Source organism: Hyperolius riggenbachi, chromosome 8 (genome assembly GCF_040937935.1).
Source record: "Hyperolius riggenbachi isolate aHypRig1 chromosome 8, aHypRig1.pri, whole genome shotgun sequence".
Taxonomy (NCBI): domain Eukaryota; kingdom Metazoa; phylum Chordata; class Amphibia; order Anura; family Hyperoliidae; genus Hyperolius; species Hyperolius riggenbachi.
This window is the reverse complement of record NC_090653.1, coordinates 44,864,888-44,882,412: the sequence shown is the minus strand read 5'-3', so window position 1 is coordinate 44,882,412 and position 17,525 is coordinate 44,864,888. Positions and strand designations below refer to the sequence as shown.

Genomic DNA, 17,525 nt, shown 5'->3' with positions numbered 1-17,525 from the left:
TTAGAGCTCAGGGCTGGCTCACATACAGCACTCCAGAGGGGGGGGGGAGGACAGACGCACTCACTCCAGGGTTCACACCACCGGAGCAAGCCATCCACCACCTGCCTCCAAAGGATACAAACTGCACAAAATGCTTTCCATGAGAAAATTAATGCGCATGTAGCAGAACCCAATGGACGTTAAGGTAAGTGGCTGTTTTTAATATTAGGAGGTGGGTGCGGACGGCTCTCCCCAGCGCTGGCCACGCTTGGGGGGGGGGGGGGGGGGCGGCTGCGCCACCCAGCCTCCCACTCCGGGGTGCCGCTGTGGTTCCCAGGCAGCGAGAGAGCACTTTGCAGTATTGGTTTTTTGACCCTGCATAGTTTGGCATGCGAAAGCAAATGCATATTTGCATGAGCATTGCCTCATGAATAGCCAATTAGGCCAGATTTGCAAAGCCAGACTTGCTAGGGTTAAACTTGGTGTTTGAGCACGCATACATTTTCTCATGGAAAGCCTACTTCTTCTTGCTTCAAGGTTGAGGCACGTACTCTATTAGATAGATAGATAGATGTGGCGTATGCTATGACGCGGGTTGGCTAGTTATATTATAGAGCATTAGAACAATAAAACATTTGACTCAAGATGTCTGGAAACATGCAAAAATCTTTATTCAAAAACCAGCTCAAAAATTTAAAACAATTGAAAAACAAGCAGCCAGACCTGGTACAAAAGCCCCTCAATAACAAAAATATTTACAAAAATAGAGTCAAGTACATGAAGGAGGTAAGTACACTAATTCACCCGGATACGTCTGTGAAAAAGGGTATAGCAGTGTCCAGAGTAAATTTATTTATTATAATCCAAAACTAAGGACATCTGCTTCACAGAAACATACCCCAGGAACAGTGTACATATATTAGTATATGTATATTGAACTATCCCCACAGAGAAGCTGCTACTAATTAGGTATCAGTGCTCTATAGCTAAAAGTGCCTGTGCTTAGTGAATATACATTAATCCTATTGGACTAAATTCATATACTTAAAGTATGCAAAAACTCCACAAACATGAAAAGTGCTCGTGCTAAATAAATAAATAAATAAATAACAATGAACAATGAAAATGAACAACAAATATTATCTATTGTAGAATCAATTAATGGAGACAATAAGGAAACAAAAAACCCCACCATAGAGTGAAAAAACAAGATGAGATAGTGATAAAAACCACTAGAAAATGAGAGCAAGTAAGCAGCTATTAATGAAAGGTAACCACCAAGTGAAGGACAATGGCGGCAGACCGCACGCCAATGAAGCAAGCTGTGATGTGAGAGAAGCAGAGACTCGTGGGAATGGGTACAAGACTCACCAAGTAAGACAGTAAAGGACACAGGAATGGCTGCACAGCGCTACCCACGCTGTCCCACTAGTTCCGCCGAAGCTGCCAAGGGACCTGCGTGGGTAGCGCTGTGCAGCCATTCCTGTGTCCTTTACTGTCTTAAGCCCCATCTACACCATGCCATATTGCAGCGATCCGGCGGCTCGATTAGCCGCCGGATCGCCTCTTCCGCGTGCCCGCCGCGTCCCCGCTCGCTGCGCGTGCGCTGCATTCGATTCCCCACTCATGCCCGCTCGTCCTCGCCGGCGCCGCTTATCTCCCGCACGATTCCCTGCCATTGTCCGCGGGGAGCGAGCAGGGAATCGGCGGTGCGGAGATCCGTCCTGTCGAATCTTATCAATCGAGCCGCATCAGCGGCTCGATTGATAAGGAGCATCGCGGCCGCATCTACTCGTGTAGATGCGGCTTTACTTGGTGAGTCTTGTACCCATTCCCACGAGTCTCTGCTTCTCTCACATCACAGCTTGCTTCATTGGCGTGCGGTCTGCCGCCATTGTCCTTCACTTGGTGGTTACCTTTCATTAATAGCTGCTTACTTGCTCTCATTTTCTAGTGGTTTTTATCACTATCTCATCTTGTTTTTTCACTCTATGGTGGGGTTTTTTGTTTCCTTATTGTCTCCATTAATTGATTCTACAATAGATAATATTTGTTGTTCATTTTCATTGTTCATTGTTATTTATTTATTTATTTATTTATTTAGCACGAGCACTTTTCATGTTTGTGGAGTTTTTGCATACTTTAAGTATATGAATTTAGTCCAATAGGATTAATGTATATTCACTAAGCACAGGCACTTTTAGCTATAGAGCACTGATACCTAATTAGTAGCAGCTTCTCTGTGGGGATAGTTCAATATACATATACTAATATATGTACACTGTTCCTGGGGTATGTTTCTGTGAAGCAGATGTCCTTAGTTTTGGATTATAATAAATAAATTTACTCTGGACACTGCTATACCCTTTTTCACAGACGTATCCGGGTGAATTAGTGTACTTACCTCCTTCATGTACTTGACTCTATTTTTGTAAATATTTTTGTTATTGAGGGGCTTTTGTACCAGGTCTGGCTGCTTGTTTTTTAATTGTTTTTAATTTTTGAGCTGGTTTTTGAATAAAGATTTTTGCATGTTTCCAGACATCTTGAGTCAAATGTTTTATTGTTCTAATGCTCTATAATATAATACAAGTGAGGGGAGACCTGTTCTTTTTTGTTTAAAATAGGGGTTGCAGAGGTTGCGACCGCATCGGGGCCCTTGGGCCAGAAGGGCCCTCCCTCAACTTCAGTATTAGCTCTCTATTAGTCCTGTGCTCATAATAATCACTTCCATAGATACTTTGAATAGTGGTTATCATTAACAAACTGCTCCCCATCCCCTTCTTGCACCTCTGACACTGTAGTTGCCATTGGCAGGTTTCGGTGCACCGTATCAATTGTTATGTATAGAGTGCTTGGGGGGCCCATTGTAAAACTTGCATCGGGGCCCACAGCTCCTTAGCTACGCCATTGGTGAGACGGCCACTTCTAGTTTTGACCGGCCAGAACCAGATGAATCAAATCTGCAGGGAATCTAACTGTAAAACTGATGAGTGTATATGCATCTAAAAGTGGTATGAAACCCAGCATTTCTTCTTTGCTCTAAAAGATTATTTACAGCATATAATATATTACCACATTATTTTTTTTTTTTTAGCGGAACAGCATTCAAACAGTTAAACACAGGACTTACTTTTTCTTTTTTTACTTTCAAAAGAGTTTAATTGAGACAAGTATAAATTGCAGTACAAGGTATACATTTAGCTTAACAGGGTATAGTGTAGGCTTAGTTACACATAATGAACTGGGTTTTGCATATAGTCCGTATGAAAATCGTGCTGCAATTTTTGCCATTAACTTGAGTACCGGTATATAAAGACTTTTGGATTTCCCATAGCTTGGGCTCCATTTTACCATAATGAATGGTCTCTCCCTGTATTCGCTTGAGCCGATAAATAGTCAGATCCGCTAGGGATAAGTGAGAGTCCTCCTTCTGACCTATTGACGGTCTAATCTATATTCAATTTGAAAACTAGGACTTACTTTTTCAATGGAAAGCTCCCTGCAGTATGATCCCCATCCAAAGAGGAGATAACGTTATCTTTTGTTTACATTCCACTGTTGCTAAAATTACAATTACATTTCTGGCAGTGCAGAAACTCCTTCTAATGTGTGTAGATCAGAGAGCGCTCAGAAGTGATCACTGTGTGCATGACAATTTAGAAATACACCAGCTACGCATAAAACGCGATGGCAGCTTTCAGAGCAAATAAACTGTACTTTGGGAACTTTTAATCTGTAAATGAATCAGAATCAGACTTTATTCTCCAAGTGCGACGGAGTCGTACTCGGAATTTTTTGTTGTGCACAAAAGCAAATATGGTCACTGTATGGGTAGAAAAAGTAGGAAACACATTTTTATAGTATACCGTATTATGTCAGAGTTTATTACCACTTTAAGGGATACTTGAGCCTTAAAAAAAAAATCAGTTTTACTCACCTGGAGCTTCTACCAGCCCCCTGCAGATGTCCGGTGCCTTCGCAGTCACTTGCGGATCCTCCTGTCCCCCGCCACCAGCTGGTTTAGTTTTCGGCCGACAGGCTCACTGCACCTGCACAGGCCTGGCCACGTGTCTCCTTCTATATGTTCCTGTCCGCAATATCACTACTGCGGATGGGAACATGAAGAAGGCTATGCGTCGCCAGGCCTGTTGGCAAAACAGAACTAGCTGGCGGCGGGGGACCGGAGGTTCCGTGAGTGACTGCGAGGGCATGGGACGGCTGCAGGGGGCTGGTAGAAGCTCCAGGTGAGTAAAACTGATTTTTTTTTAAGGCTTAAAGAGGATCTGTAATTTAAAAAAAATCCCTCTTGGGGATACTTATCTCAGGAGGTGGAAGCCTCTGGATCCTAACAAGGCTTTCCCTGTCCTCCTCTGTCCCTCCGTTAGCCTGCCCGAGTCCCCCAAAGTGCGGTGAAGTAAATATTTAGCATCTTGCATCTTATATGTCAAAAAATATGGCAATCGTCTCGAGTGTGGCTGCACATAGCTTCATAATTATAGTTCATAGACATTTACATGCACCCTCATCTGCCTTTCATAAGATGCAATGGAGAGGGCACCTACTTATACTCTGGAAATATAAAAGTACACTTATTTCTGGCCACACATGGGCCTTTCCTCAATTAACCTTTTCTCCTGAGTCCTGACTTTTCTCCTAGGAGATAATGTTTCATCTTCCATTTCAAATATCTTTTCAGCATTCTGCAATTGAAAAGTACCAAGAAGTAGGTGAAAAAGTACTGCCAAAATGATTCTGAGTTAGTGATGGTCGTGACTCATGTCTAGGAGAACTCATAAGAACACGTGATTTGTTTGATCAGCTGATAATGTGCAAAGCTCCGATTTGCTGTGATCCCATCAGAGATTTACATATCTATCACCTGACCAAACTGATCACATGTTTCTCCATGAGTTCTCCTAGACATGATCATCACTATGCTGAGTATTTTCATGCTTGTTGGTGGCTTAAAAGGCATTTTATTGACAAGATTTGAAAACCTAGTAGAAAACTCAGGAGAAAATTCTTATTGAATAGGGGCCTATCGATAAGGCAAGAAGAGTGTAGATATATGAAATAGTTACATTGACAGGAACTCTAATGGCATTTTTCTCCCAAAAAATAAGAAATCATTTTTTTTTTAAATAAAGTCATCAATATCTTGAGAAAATCATTTTCAGGTCAATTTTCTTTATTTATCAGATGGAGACTGAAAAAAACATATTAGCACTTATCCAATTAGCTTTCTCCCAGGAGATCATTTTTTTCTATTATATAACAATAACTTTTCAGCACTTAGCAATTGAAAAAGTACTAAAAAAAGTAATGTCAAACTTTCTTTGAGTATTTTCTTGCATGTAGGGAGCTGTAAAAGTATTTTCATTGAAAATATCTCCTTGGAGAAAACTCAGGAGAAATGTTAACAGGATATGGGCCAATTTCTTGTAAAAATAATTCAGATGGTCTTTTTTCTCAAATAACTTTACTGGATATTTGTAAAGTCTGTCTGTGTGTGGCTAGCATAACATTGCAGCTGTAAGGTCTGTCAGAGCTTATCAGATACTACCCCCAAAGCTCATTTGAATTTGAAGTGGAGGATTCCCATTGGTCCACTTGTCCACTCCTCGACCAGTCGGAAGCCTCGACAGGAAATGCTAAAATGCTGATGCCAAACTATGGTCAATGAGGATGGACAGTACGACTGACATGGAAGTACCATGCTGGTCATCAGTGGACATAAATACAACCTAAAACCAGTGTGGTGTTTCTTTCATTAAAGCTATTTTCATTTGGCATCAATTTTTTGTAACCGTTTGTGAATAGGTAAGTGGTGAAAAATACACCATCTGTCTATTCACCTGTGTGGGAGTGGCTATTTGGTCACCCTTATTATGACATTGACCAGACAGCATTGTAAAGAATCTTCTTTGAGTTACTCCTGCCTCTTTTTTGGAAGATATGGAGTGATACAAATAGTTTCAGATATCGCAACAGTAGGAATATGCAGTTGCAAAGCTAGAGGTTTATCCATGAAGTTACCCACAGCTCCACAATCAACAAAAGCAAGACAATTGTGGACCGTTTCTCCAAACCTGATGGAGATGGGCAACATCGTACATTCAGATTTAAGAGGAAATACCTTCCCGCTTCAATGAGTTTCCTCGACCTCATCTAAGCGCTGAAGTTTTCCATCTTCTTCTTCTTATTTGTAACGATCGGTGTAACACAGAGAGGATCTGATTACCGGTGATCTGCAGTATCACCGAGAATACAGATATATACCCGATCATTAATGATCTGCAGTATCACCGATAATCAGATATATCTCTAACCTCTGGACACCTGAGTAATATGAGTGTTTGGTGCAACAGTAATACTTTGAGGAGAGCACCCGTATAGAGGGTGCTAGGCAGTACGAGATACTGCTTAGAGATCAGGTTCCTTCCACTAGTCTGATGCTCCCCAAGGGGCGGAGCCAGGCTGAGAGTGGGAAGGACCAGAGAGTGAGTGACACCAATGGTGAAATGTCACTGACAGGTCTGTGAACTATCTCCCAATAGGGAAGATAGTTCTCGAGGTCGGACAGGCCAGGTCGTTAACACACAGACAGATAAAGTACAGAGACAGGAGACAGATGCGGAATCCTAAGACTAGCAGAGTTTGGCAACAGAGTATCAGATATAGCGAAGTACCTAATCAGAGATCAGAAGAGTGGTCAGGAAAGCAGAAGGTCATAACAAATAATCAACAATGCCTAGACTTGGGTGTGAGCTCCTAGATCATCAACACCCCGGAACTGGTCTAGATAATAACACAGATGGTAACAGGATTCCTAGACTAAGGTGTGAGCTCCGTGATCATCAACACCTTGGAAACTGGTCTAGATAATAACTCAGATAATAACACAGATAATAACAGGATTCCTAGACTAAGGTGTGAGCTCCTTGGTCATCAACACCTTGGAAACTGGTCTAGATAATAACTCAGATAATAACACAGATACTGACAGAAAGTCTGAGTGCTACCACGTAGTGATCGCAATGCCAGACACCAAAGAAATGACCAGCACCCAGTATATATACCCCAGCGCTCTCCAGCGCCACCCCTAAGTGCTGGACCAATGAAAACTGCTGGAATTGTCAGCGGCTGGTATGTGCGGGGATGCAGAAGAGGCAATCCGGCGGCTAATCGAGCCGCCGGATCGTCTTGTGTAGACGGGGCTTTAGACTTTTCAGCCACTGATATCTTAGAGACATCTAACTGCATAGGTTCAGGAATGTCAACTACAGGAACTGGAGGAACAGATGGAGTTGGTGGACTTGAGGAGGACTTGAGGAGGACTTGAGGAGTGGCTGGATGGTGTAATGATTAAGGGCTCTGCCTCTGACACAGGAGACCAGGGTTCGAATCTTGACTCTGCCAGCACTTATTCAGTAGGAGACCTTAGGCAAGTTTCCCTAACACTGCTACTGCCTATAGAGCGCACCCTAGTGGCTGCAGCTCTGGCGCTTTGAATCTGCAAGGAGAAAATCACGATATATATGTTATTTGTCTTGTCTTGTCTTGACCAAACAGCTTTCAAAGAAGATGATTTCTCTTGACGTCTTTCCCTCAGACATCGATCAGTCTGAATAACAAGGTGGCTTAACCCCTTCAAGGTATCAGGTACCCCCACTTCGTTCAACTCATCCTTCAATTGTTCAGATAGGCCAAGCCTGAATTGATGTCTTAAAGCAGCATCGTTCCACAAAGGTTCTCCTGCCCGTTGTCTAAATTCATTCGCATATTCTTCAGCAGGCTTTTTCCCTTGACGTAGATTTTGGAGTGCATTTTCTGCATAAGCCCCATTACCCTTATCATCATACAGATCAGACAAGGCTTCAAAGAATGTAGTGGTATTGACAAGGGCAGGGTGTTATTGTTCTAATAAACGTAGAGCCCAGGCTTGAGGTTCACCTTGTAGCAAAGAAATAATTGCTCCAACTCGAATACTTTCATTAGCAAATGTCCTGGGCAACTAAGAAACGTATAAATAACAAGCACTTTGGAACAACCTGAATTTAGCTCTGTCTCCAGAGAACCTCCCAGGAAAGTTATTTAGCCATTTGTCCATGCTCAGAAGTAGTTGAGCTCTGCCTCTGTAATGCTAACGTAAAATCTTATGTGTGGAGGGCATTAGTGGGTGTCCTAAATATGGCACCAAAACCAAGAAATGGCCCTTATTTACAGTACATCACCCCACCAAGTGACCTAATAAAATAGTAGCCTACTTTTTCCAAATGTCAATGTGCACTATTGTGTGACCCCTTGGCTTCCCTCTTCTCTACTGCAAATAGATGTTGTGAAATTATATTTTGCTGTTTGTGCCGATAGGCTTCATCTCTCTTACCTAGAAGTTCATATCTCCACAGCCTGTTTTACATAAGTAAGAGCTGCTTTCTGTCTGGCAGAATGGAACGGACAGGAGCACAGAGCTGAGTTTGCAGGAGGGGATCTGTCCATACAGCTTTCAAGATGTTACCTCTGCTTCTACTCTGCAGCATAGCAAGTAAGCCAACCAGACTTATGAATATGTTAAATCAAATGTCTTTGCTTGTTTTCAACTACTGCTCCTCGACTGCAAACAGCATATTTGTTCAGAGGACAATAAAGCCAGAATCGGGGAGCCAAATGTTGTTCATACATTATATAAGGGCGCCAGGAAAAAAAGGGCGTAGGTAGAAGCCGAAATTGTGAAATATCTTTTATAACAATGTTTTTATCATTTATTCATTTTCATCTGAGTTAGAACAATAAAATGTTAAGATAACGGTATTAAAACGGGCAGGGGGAGAAGCCAAAATTGTAAAATATCTTTTATAGCAATGTTTTTATAATTTATTCATCTTTATCTGAATAATACATATTTTAAAATAACGCTACTAAATAAGGCTCGGGGTGAAGCCTGAAATTGCAAAATATCGTCTATAACAATGAAAACGAAGAAATATTTACAGTGGTAATGAGGATAGTAAAACAATGGTAAATATTACTAACTAAACCTAATCCTACCCTCACATGGGACTCTCCCTCTACTGATATCTAACACCCCCGCGGTGATGCCTAATTAAGACCCTCCTAACCTTAAAGGGCTACTTAAGTCAAATAAAAAAAATTAGTTTTACTCACCTGGAGCTTCCCTCAGCCCCCTGCAGCTGTCCGGTGCCCTCGCAGCATCACTCCGATCCACCTGTCCCAGCTGGCGGCTCCTTCCTTCGGCAACAGCCACCGACAGGCTGGGAACGCGAGTGATTCTTCCCGTTCCCAGCCACAATAGCGCCCTCTATGCTGTTATTGTGGCAAGAAGGCCGCAATAACAGCATAGAGGGTGCTATTGTGGCTGGGAACGCGAAGAATCACTCGTGTTCACAGCCTGTCGGCGTCTGTCGCCAAAACCGACATAGTTTGCTTAATTTTAATTTTTCTCAAGGAAAAAATCACTATATTATGTATAAAAATACAAAAAGAAATACAGCCCCATAGGACAATCACGGAAACCAAGAACCACTATATTCATACCATCCTACTACACCTCAGGCCCACCCAACCCTTACGACCTCCCCTTTCTCCCCCTCCACTCTCAACCTCCACCCACATCCCTGACACACTCACACATTTCACACGTACTCCGTATTCCCCCACCAAGCTCGAAGCACAATTTATTAATGCCGCTAAAACTGGAAATATTATCCCATTACTGTTTTATGATGGCCCACTTAATTATTATTATTATTATTATTATTATTATTTAGTATTTATATAGCGCCGACATATTCTGCAGCGCTGTACAGAGTATATATTGTCCTGTCACTTAACTGTCCCTCTGAGGGGCTCACAATCGAATCCCTACCATAGTACTATGTCTATGTATGTATTGTGTAGTGCCTGTATCGTAGTCTACAACCAATTTTAGGGGGAAGCCAATTAACTTATCTGTATGTTTTTGGGATGTGGGAGGAAATCGGAGTACCTGCAGGAAGCCCACACAGACACGGGGAGAACATACAAACTCCTTGCAGATGTTGACCGGGCTGGGATTCGAACCGGGGACCCAGCGTTGCAAGGCAAGAGCGCTAACCACTACGCCACCGTGCTGCCGTACTTAATGGTACCCTTCGTCTCCCCATCTTCCTCAATTGTCCTTCCACACACCCTGTCATTTAGGAAGGACGAAAACTCAAATCTCCAATAGAACCAGGTTCAGCATCTTTCCATTTTAGAATAATACGTCTTCTAGCCAAGCTTGCTCCCATGTCCACTAATGACCATTGATGTCGGCACCCAAAAGTCCTTTCTGTAGCTTGAATACTGAAAATTGCCACCAGGGGATCTAAACCAACCCCTAGCTTGAGACGTTATGAAAAAAAAAAACTTTTATTTTGGTCTAAAAGCCCACCATTACAGGGCACTCCCAGAGCATATGTACAAAGTAGCCTGGACTCTGGTTTTACATTTCCAGCAGATATCATTAGTCACAAGGCCATATCTGGCCATATGTACTGGAGACAAATACCATCTCGAAACCAATTTATACTGGGAAAGCTGTATATGAGAATCCGGAAAGACAATACATTTCAAAACGATAAATTTACAAAATTATCATTCTCAAAATGAATTTCAAAATGATAAAAAAAAAATCAAAATGATAATTTACAAAATTATTAATTCTCAAAAACTAATTTAAAAAATATAGTTTTCAAAACAATAATTCTCAAAATGAAAAAATGTGGTTGGATGGGCCCGCTATTTATCGGTTAACAAAATTTCTGCTTTTGGAGCGCATTAGCTGATATTTTGCCCAAATAGTTCATTAGCAGCAGGCGCCCAAATTTCCTGCTTCTGCCAATTGTGACTTACATTGAGTGTGCATGTTTCAACACATATGACACAGGGTACTACAGTAAGATTATAGATAACCAATACACTTTTTTGCAGTTGGACAAAAGTAACCTAAACCCTTTTATTGGATGCATGCTAAGTACAGCATTGCCGACTCAAGGCAGTAGGTTATAACCTCCCAGTGAGGAGAGCACCAGCGCATACCACTAAGGCTGCATCTGAAATGACAACCAGCTCATGTGTGCAGCACCTCTAATAGGCTTTCTGCACACTTCGCATTCAATTCAGATGCAAATCATATGCAAAACTGCTACTACTTATCATGCAAACAGGAAACTCAGGAGGAGGGGCTGGGAGTAGCTAACCTGATAGTTGTATACTTGCAGAGTTAAGAAAAAGTGGGGGGAAGGCTGTGCATCCCTAAACACATGTTGCAATTGAGTGGTTAATCGCATAGGCATAACCTCCCAGTGTCTAGAAAGCAAGGCCCTAAAGCAGTGGGTGGAGCCATGCAAATAATTCCATTATGCCCCTGTGAACCAAGCACGCCTCCAAAACGGCTGGGGAAAAGTGGATCTCTTTATCTACACTGGTTTAAACAGGAACCTTAACCAAGGACTGAACTTCATCCTAATCAGTAGCTGATACCCCCTTTCCCATGAGAATTCTTTACCTTTTCTCGAATAGATCATCAAGGACATCTGTATGGCTGATATTGTGATGAAGTCCCTCCCATAGCGTGATGTCATCACCTAGGTCCTGATTTCACACTCTCTAAACCTTGTTGCATTGTGGGAAATAACGTCTGTTTCCAACTGCCAACAACCAGTATCTCCCTCTGTGCATATGAAGATCTATTAAAAAAAAAACTACCGTTTAGCCTATTGCATTGTTAGTGGATGTGGTTATAGATAATGGCAGTTGGTGCTGTCTGGTTTTTTTCATGTCTGCCAGCAGTAAAGATGATTATGTGCAGGTTGATTGTGGATCAAACTATATGAGCAAATTACATGGTAAATATCAATTATTTCTTGAACTCTCTCCTATTTTTTAGCTTCTAATTTTGCAATGTATTGATTTATTTCCCTCCCCCCCCTCCCCCTTTTTCGCTAAAGTTCCTCTTTAAATATTTGATTTCCCAGCCCTTGACTCTGGGAGAAAAAGAGGGAATAAGAACAAGACTGTGAACGTTGGGTGTTTGTAGCAATCAGTTCAGGGTCATAATTAGGCTGGATTCACAGTGTACATTGCATAACGCATGCGGCATAATGTGTGTGAGCTGCAATAGATGCTGCGCATGCGCGCATTCAATACCTTCAAAATAGCATATATGAAATAAAGGCACCTGGAAAAAAAAGTCGCAGGGAATTACCACTAGTAAAATATCGCCAGTGTTAGCGATATTCTACTACTGCATTTTCATAGTAAAATATCTGTGATATTTACCAATATTTTACTATGGCTAAGCCTAACCCTACTCTCAAACAGAACCCTCCCTTGGTGATGCCTAACCCTAACCCCCCTTCCCCCGGTAGTGCCTGACCCTAAGACCCCCCTGGTGGTTCCTAACCCTAGGACAATCCCCTGGTGGTTCCTAACCCTAGGACAACCCCCTGGTGGTGCCTAAACCTAAGACCCCCCCTATATTGGGGGCAACTATAATAGCTACCTATACTGGGTTAACTATACTGGCTACCTATACTGGGGTCAACTATACCTGGCTACACTGTACAGGGGGCACCTATACCTGGCTACCTACCCACCTATAGTGAGGGTGAATTTTTTTTGGGTGCTGTGTGATCATTCCAAATCGGAGGAAAGGGGAGGGGTGGTTGTGTGCAACCTCACAACTTTGCCTCAGGCATGAAAAGTCCAGAACTGGTCCTGTTGGTTATCCAGGTATAGGTGCCCTCAGTATCCTGTGCTGTGCCCCTTACCAGGCTTCACCCTCCAAGGACCCCCCCTAGACCTGCATCCCTTGCAGGGGCTATTGTTACGCCTCTGCACTGTGGAGTTGTGCAAAGATTTTTGAGTTTACCGTCAGTTCTGGAAATTTTTATCTGATGCAAACTGAATTGGAAAAACATTTTAATAATGGCAAACTTAAAAAAAAAAAAATTGGCCTGCCATTTTGACACATAAGCATGCACTTTGTTGACTTAATTGACTTGATATACAGTACAAGCAGCCAGCTTTATAATAATCCACAGTGGTGGTGTGAGTGTGTGTGTGGTTTGGGGGGGGGGATTTTTTTTCAGCATTGCTCTATGGAGAAAACTATCAGTCACTGAACACATCTGGCTAGATTTGTAAATATTTTCAGATAACCAATTCCGAAGAACAGAAGGAATTTTATCAGTCGCTTGTCTAGTATTGCAAAATAACAGCATATCTCTGATTCCATGGAAATAGCAGTTAAATAACAGCTGCACACCGAGCAGAGCTTGAGGGTGAGTGACTGGTGTTGTGCAGCTCTTAAAGAAGAGCCCCGGGAAATATGTAAAACAGGACATGTAGACATGGAAGAATTTGTTGGTATCCTTGGAGTTTATAAAAAAAAAAGTTTTTCTTGCCTCCTGAAAGGTGCTTAAAGTGACTCCGAGCTCACCCAAACAAAGAAAGTTGTACTCACCAGGGGCTTTCTCCAGCCCAGTGCTGTCGGGAGGTCCCACGCCGGCGTCCTGGCTCCTCTCCTTCTCCCCGCTCCGGAATGGCTGACAGGCCGCAGCCCGGGCGACACTCGCCCGAGTGTCGGGCTGCTCCTTCCGCGTATGACGCGGATTACGTCACACGCCGGCCGCCTCGCGTCATCACGGCGGCCGGCGTGGAAGTACTGCGCATGCGCGCTTTAATCGCGCATGCGCAGTACTTTCACGCCGGCCGCCGTGATGACGCGAGGCGGCCGGCGTGTGACGTCAGCCGCGTCATACGCGGAAGCTGCAGCCCGACACTCTACCGAGTGTCGCCTGGGCTGCGGCCTGTCAGCCATTCCGGAGCGGGGAGAAGGAGAGGAGCCAGGACGCCGGCGTGGGACCTCCCGACCAGCACTGGGCTGGAGAAAGCCCATGGTGAGTACAACTTTCTTTGTTTGGGTGAGCTCGGAGTCCCTTTAAAGGAATACTGTAGGGGGTCAGGGGAAAATGAGTTGAACTTACCCGGGGCTTCTAATGGTCCCCTGCAGGCATCCTGTGCCCGTGCAGCCACTCACCAATGCTCCGGCTCCGCCTCCAGTTCACTTCTGGAATTTCAGACTTTAAAGTCTGAAAACCACTGCGCCTCCGTTGCCGTGTCCTCGCTTCCCCTGATGTCACCAGGAGCGCACGGCGCAGGCACAGACCATACTGGGCCTGCGCAGTAAACTCCTGGTGCCATCAGTGGGAGTGAGGACACGGCAACGCAGGCGCAGTGGTTTTCAGGCTTTAAAGTCTGAAATTCAAGAAGTGAACCAGAGGTGGGGCCAGAGCATTGGGAAGTGGCTGCGCGGGCACAGGATGTCTGTGGAGGACCATTAGAAGCCCTGGGTAACTTCAACTCATTTTCCCCTGAACTCCTACAGTGTCCCTTTAAAGAGACACTGAAGCGAAAAAAAAAATTATGAAATTATGATTTGTATGTGTAGTACAGCTAAGAAATAAAACATTAAGATCAGATACATCAGTCTAATTGTTTCCAGTACAGGAAGAGTTAAGAAACTCCAGTTGTTATCTCTATGCAAACAAGCCATTAACTCTCAGATTTATGCTGGGAATACACGATGCGTTTTTGCGTTCGTTTTTGCCGTCGTTTTCGCTTTCGATCGATTCTACTCTCGATTCACCTCTCGATTCCTTATCTTTTCTTATCAATTACATTCACTTGAATGAGGAGAATCGAAACAAAAGTAGAATCGACCAGATCCAACAGGTTGGAATTTATCTCTCGAACCCATCTATCTAAAGTAAAAACTTAACGTGTATTCCCAGCATTAGTTTAGTCGTGGAGAGGGCTGTTATCTGACTTTTATTATCTCAACTGTTTTCTTTTCCTCTGCTAGAGGAGAGGTCATTAGTGCACAGACTGCTCTGAAAGACTCATTTTGAATGTTGAATGTTGTGTAATCTGCACATATTATAGAATGATGCAATGTTAGAAAAAACACTATATACCTGAAAATAAAAATATGAGAATATTTTCTTTGCTGCTAATCTTCTAGCAATTATTCATAGTACACAACCAATTCACTATATCATATTTTTTTTTCCGCTTCAGTGTCTCTTTAACCAGTTCGCATTCAGTCGTTTTTCGCTTCATGCATCCGAACAATGTTCACCTCCCATTCATTAGCCTATAACTTTATTACTACTTATCACAATGAACTGATCTATATCTTGTTTTTTCCGCCACCAATTAGGCTTTCTTTGGGGGGTACATTTTACTAAGAGCCACTTTACTGTAAATGCATTTTAAAAGGAAGAATAAGAAGAAAACGGAAACAAATCATTATTTCTCACTTTTCGGCAATTATAGTTTTAAAATAATACATGCCTCCATAATTAAAACCCACGTATTGTATATGCCCATTTGTCCCGTTTATTACACCATTTAAATTATGTCCCTATCACAATGTATGGCGACAATATTTTATTTGGAAATAAAAGTGCATTTTTTCCGTTTTGCATTCATCACTATTTACAAGCTTATAATAAAAAAAAAAAAGAAATATTTCATCTTTACATAGATATTTAAAAAGTTTAGACCCTTAGGTAAATATTTGTGTTTTTTTTTTTTTTAATTGTAATGTTTTTTTTTTTTTTTAATTAAACATTTTATGTGGGTATTTTTGGGAGGGTGGGATTGAAATTGTATTTTTTTTGTAAATATATGTGCATTTTTATTTTTATTTAACATTTAGATGTAGTTTACTTTTTGGCCACAAGATGGCAGCCATGAGTTGTTTACAGTGACGTCACTCTAAGCGTACCACGTACGCTTAGAGCGACATAGGAAGCAGAAAAAGCGTAGCTTCCGAGAGAAGCTGTCGCTTTTTCTGCGGGGGAGAGGAATCTGATCGGGCACCGTTGCCCGATTCACTGATTCACTGGCTAACAAACCGCCGGCCGATCGCGCGCGTGCACGCGCGCGATCGGCCGCGTGGACGCGCAGGAGCGCACATGGCTTCCTGGACGTGAGTTTCACGTCCAGGAATGTGAAATAGTTAAGGCTGGTTTCACAGTGGGACGTTACAGGCGCACGTTAGAGCAGCCTGTAACGCAGCCCACCACACAGTAATGAAAAATCAATGGGGCTGTTCACAGTGCCCACGTTGCGTTACATTGTAACGCTGCGTCACAAGACAACGTACTGCATGCAGTACTTTAGACGCGGCTGAGTTAGACTGCTTGCACATGCTCAGTAATCTTGTGGAGGAGCGGAGAGCGGCCAGGCACATGGCTAATTAATATGCACTGCACGTTGTGACGTGCAGTGTTTATTCCTGGAGTGGCCGCTCTGTGCGGCGATTGGCCGGTGGGACCACGTGATGCCGCATGCGCACAAGAGTGCGCATCACGGCATCACTGACGCCAGAGTGAGCTGCACAACGCGGCTCACTCTGACGTCCAGATCTAGCACCACCAGGCGTTCCGTTAGGGGGATGTTATGCGACCTTAACGCCCCCTCTAACGCAACGTCCTGGTGTGAAATTAGCCTAAAGGAATAGCAACTATCCCATGTTTATGTGCATTCCACTGATATGTCATGGCGTAAAGCAACCAAGCACAAAAGAAGACATATTCTACAAGGATATTCTAAAATGGCTTGGACACATTTGTTGCTACCCCTTAAAAGGATTATAAATAATTGAATTATATAGAGGGAAATATTGTTTGTGCCACTCTGAACTTGGACCAGAGAGCAAAGAAGAGAATTGTTTGAGGAGTTTAGAAAGAAAAATCCAGAAAAGCATATACATTTATTATTTTTTTGTTTTTACAGTGCTGTCCATAATTATTCATACCCCTGGCAAATTTTGACTTAAAGTTACTTTTATTCAAACAGCAAGTAATATTTTGACAGGAAATGACATAGGTGTCTCTCAAAATATAATAAGTTGATGTACAAGAGGAATTATTGTGGAAAAAAAACATTTCTCAGCTTTTATTTACAGTACATTTGAGCAAAAAGCGTCCAGTCCAAAATTATTCATACCCTTCTCAATAATCAATAGAAAAGCCTTTATTAGCTATAACAGCAATCAAACGCTTCCTATAATTGCAGACCAGCTTTTTGCATGTCTCCATGGGTATTTTTCATCTTTAGCGATGAGCTCCAAATCTTTCAGAATGGAGGGTCTTCATTCTGATCTTTAGCTTCCTCCACATATTCTCAATTGGATTCAAGTCAGGACTCTGGCTGGGATACTCCAAAACATGAATGTCTGCTAACCATTTCCTCACTTTTGCTTTGTGTTTTGGGCCATAATCATGCTGAAATGTCCAGTGGTGGCCAAGGCCAAGTTTCTATGCAGACTAACTGATGTTGTAGTTGAGAACAGGGATGCTCAAATAACGAATTCGGATGAAATCCGAATGGGTAATATTCGGATTTCATCCTGCTAATTAAATCATCTGTGCGGGTGGGCGAGGGGTTAATCTTACCCATTCGGCGTCTACTTTGCTTCGTCCTTCCGC

The 17,525-nt window shown here is 42.7% G+C and overlaps 1 protein-coding gene across 1 annotated transcript in view; it reads left to right on the top strand.

Moving 5' to 3' along the window:
- The first annotated feature begins 8,432 nt into the window (after nt 1-8,432).
- The window catches only part of LOC137528779 (complement factor B-like), a 150,909-nt gene continuing 141,816 nt past the window's right edge, over nt 8,433-17,525 (top strand). The window contains exon 1 of the mRNA XM_068250351.1: nt 8,433-8,527. Within this exon, the coding sequence (XP_068106452.1) occupies nt 8,494-8,527 (34 nt within the window). The 5' untranslated portion in view covers nt 8,433-8,493. The remainder of the gene's footprint in view (nt 8,528-17,525) is intronic.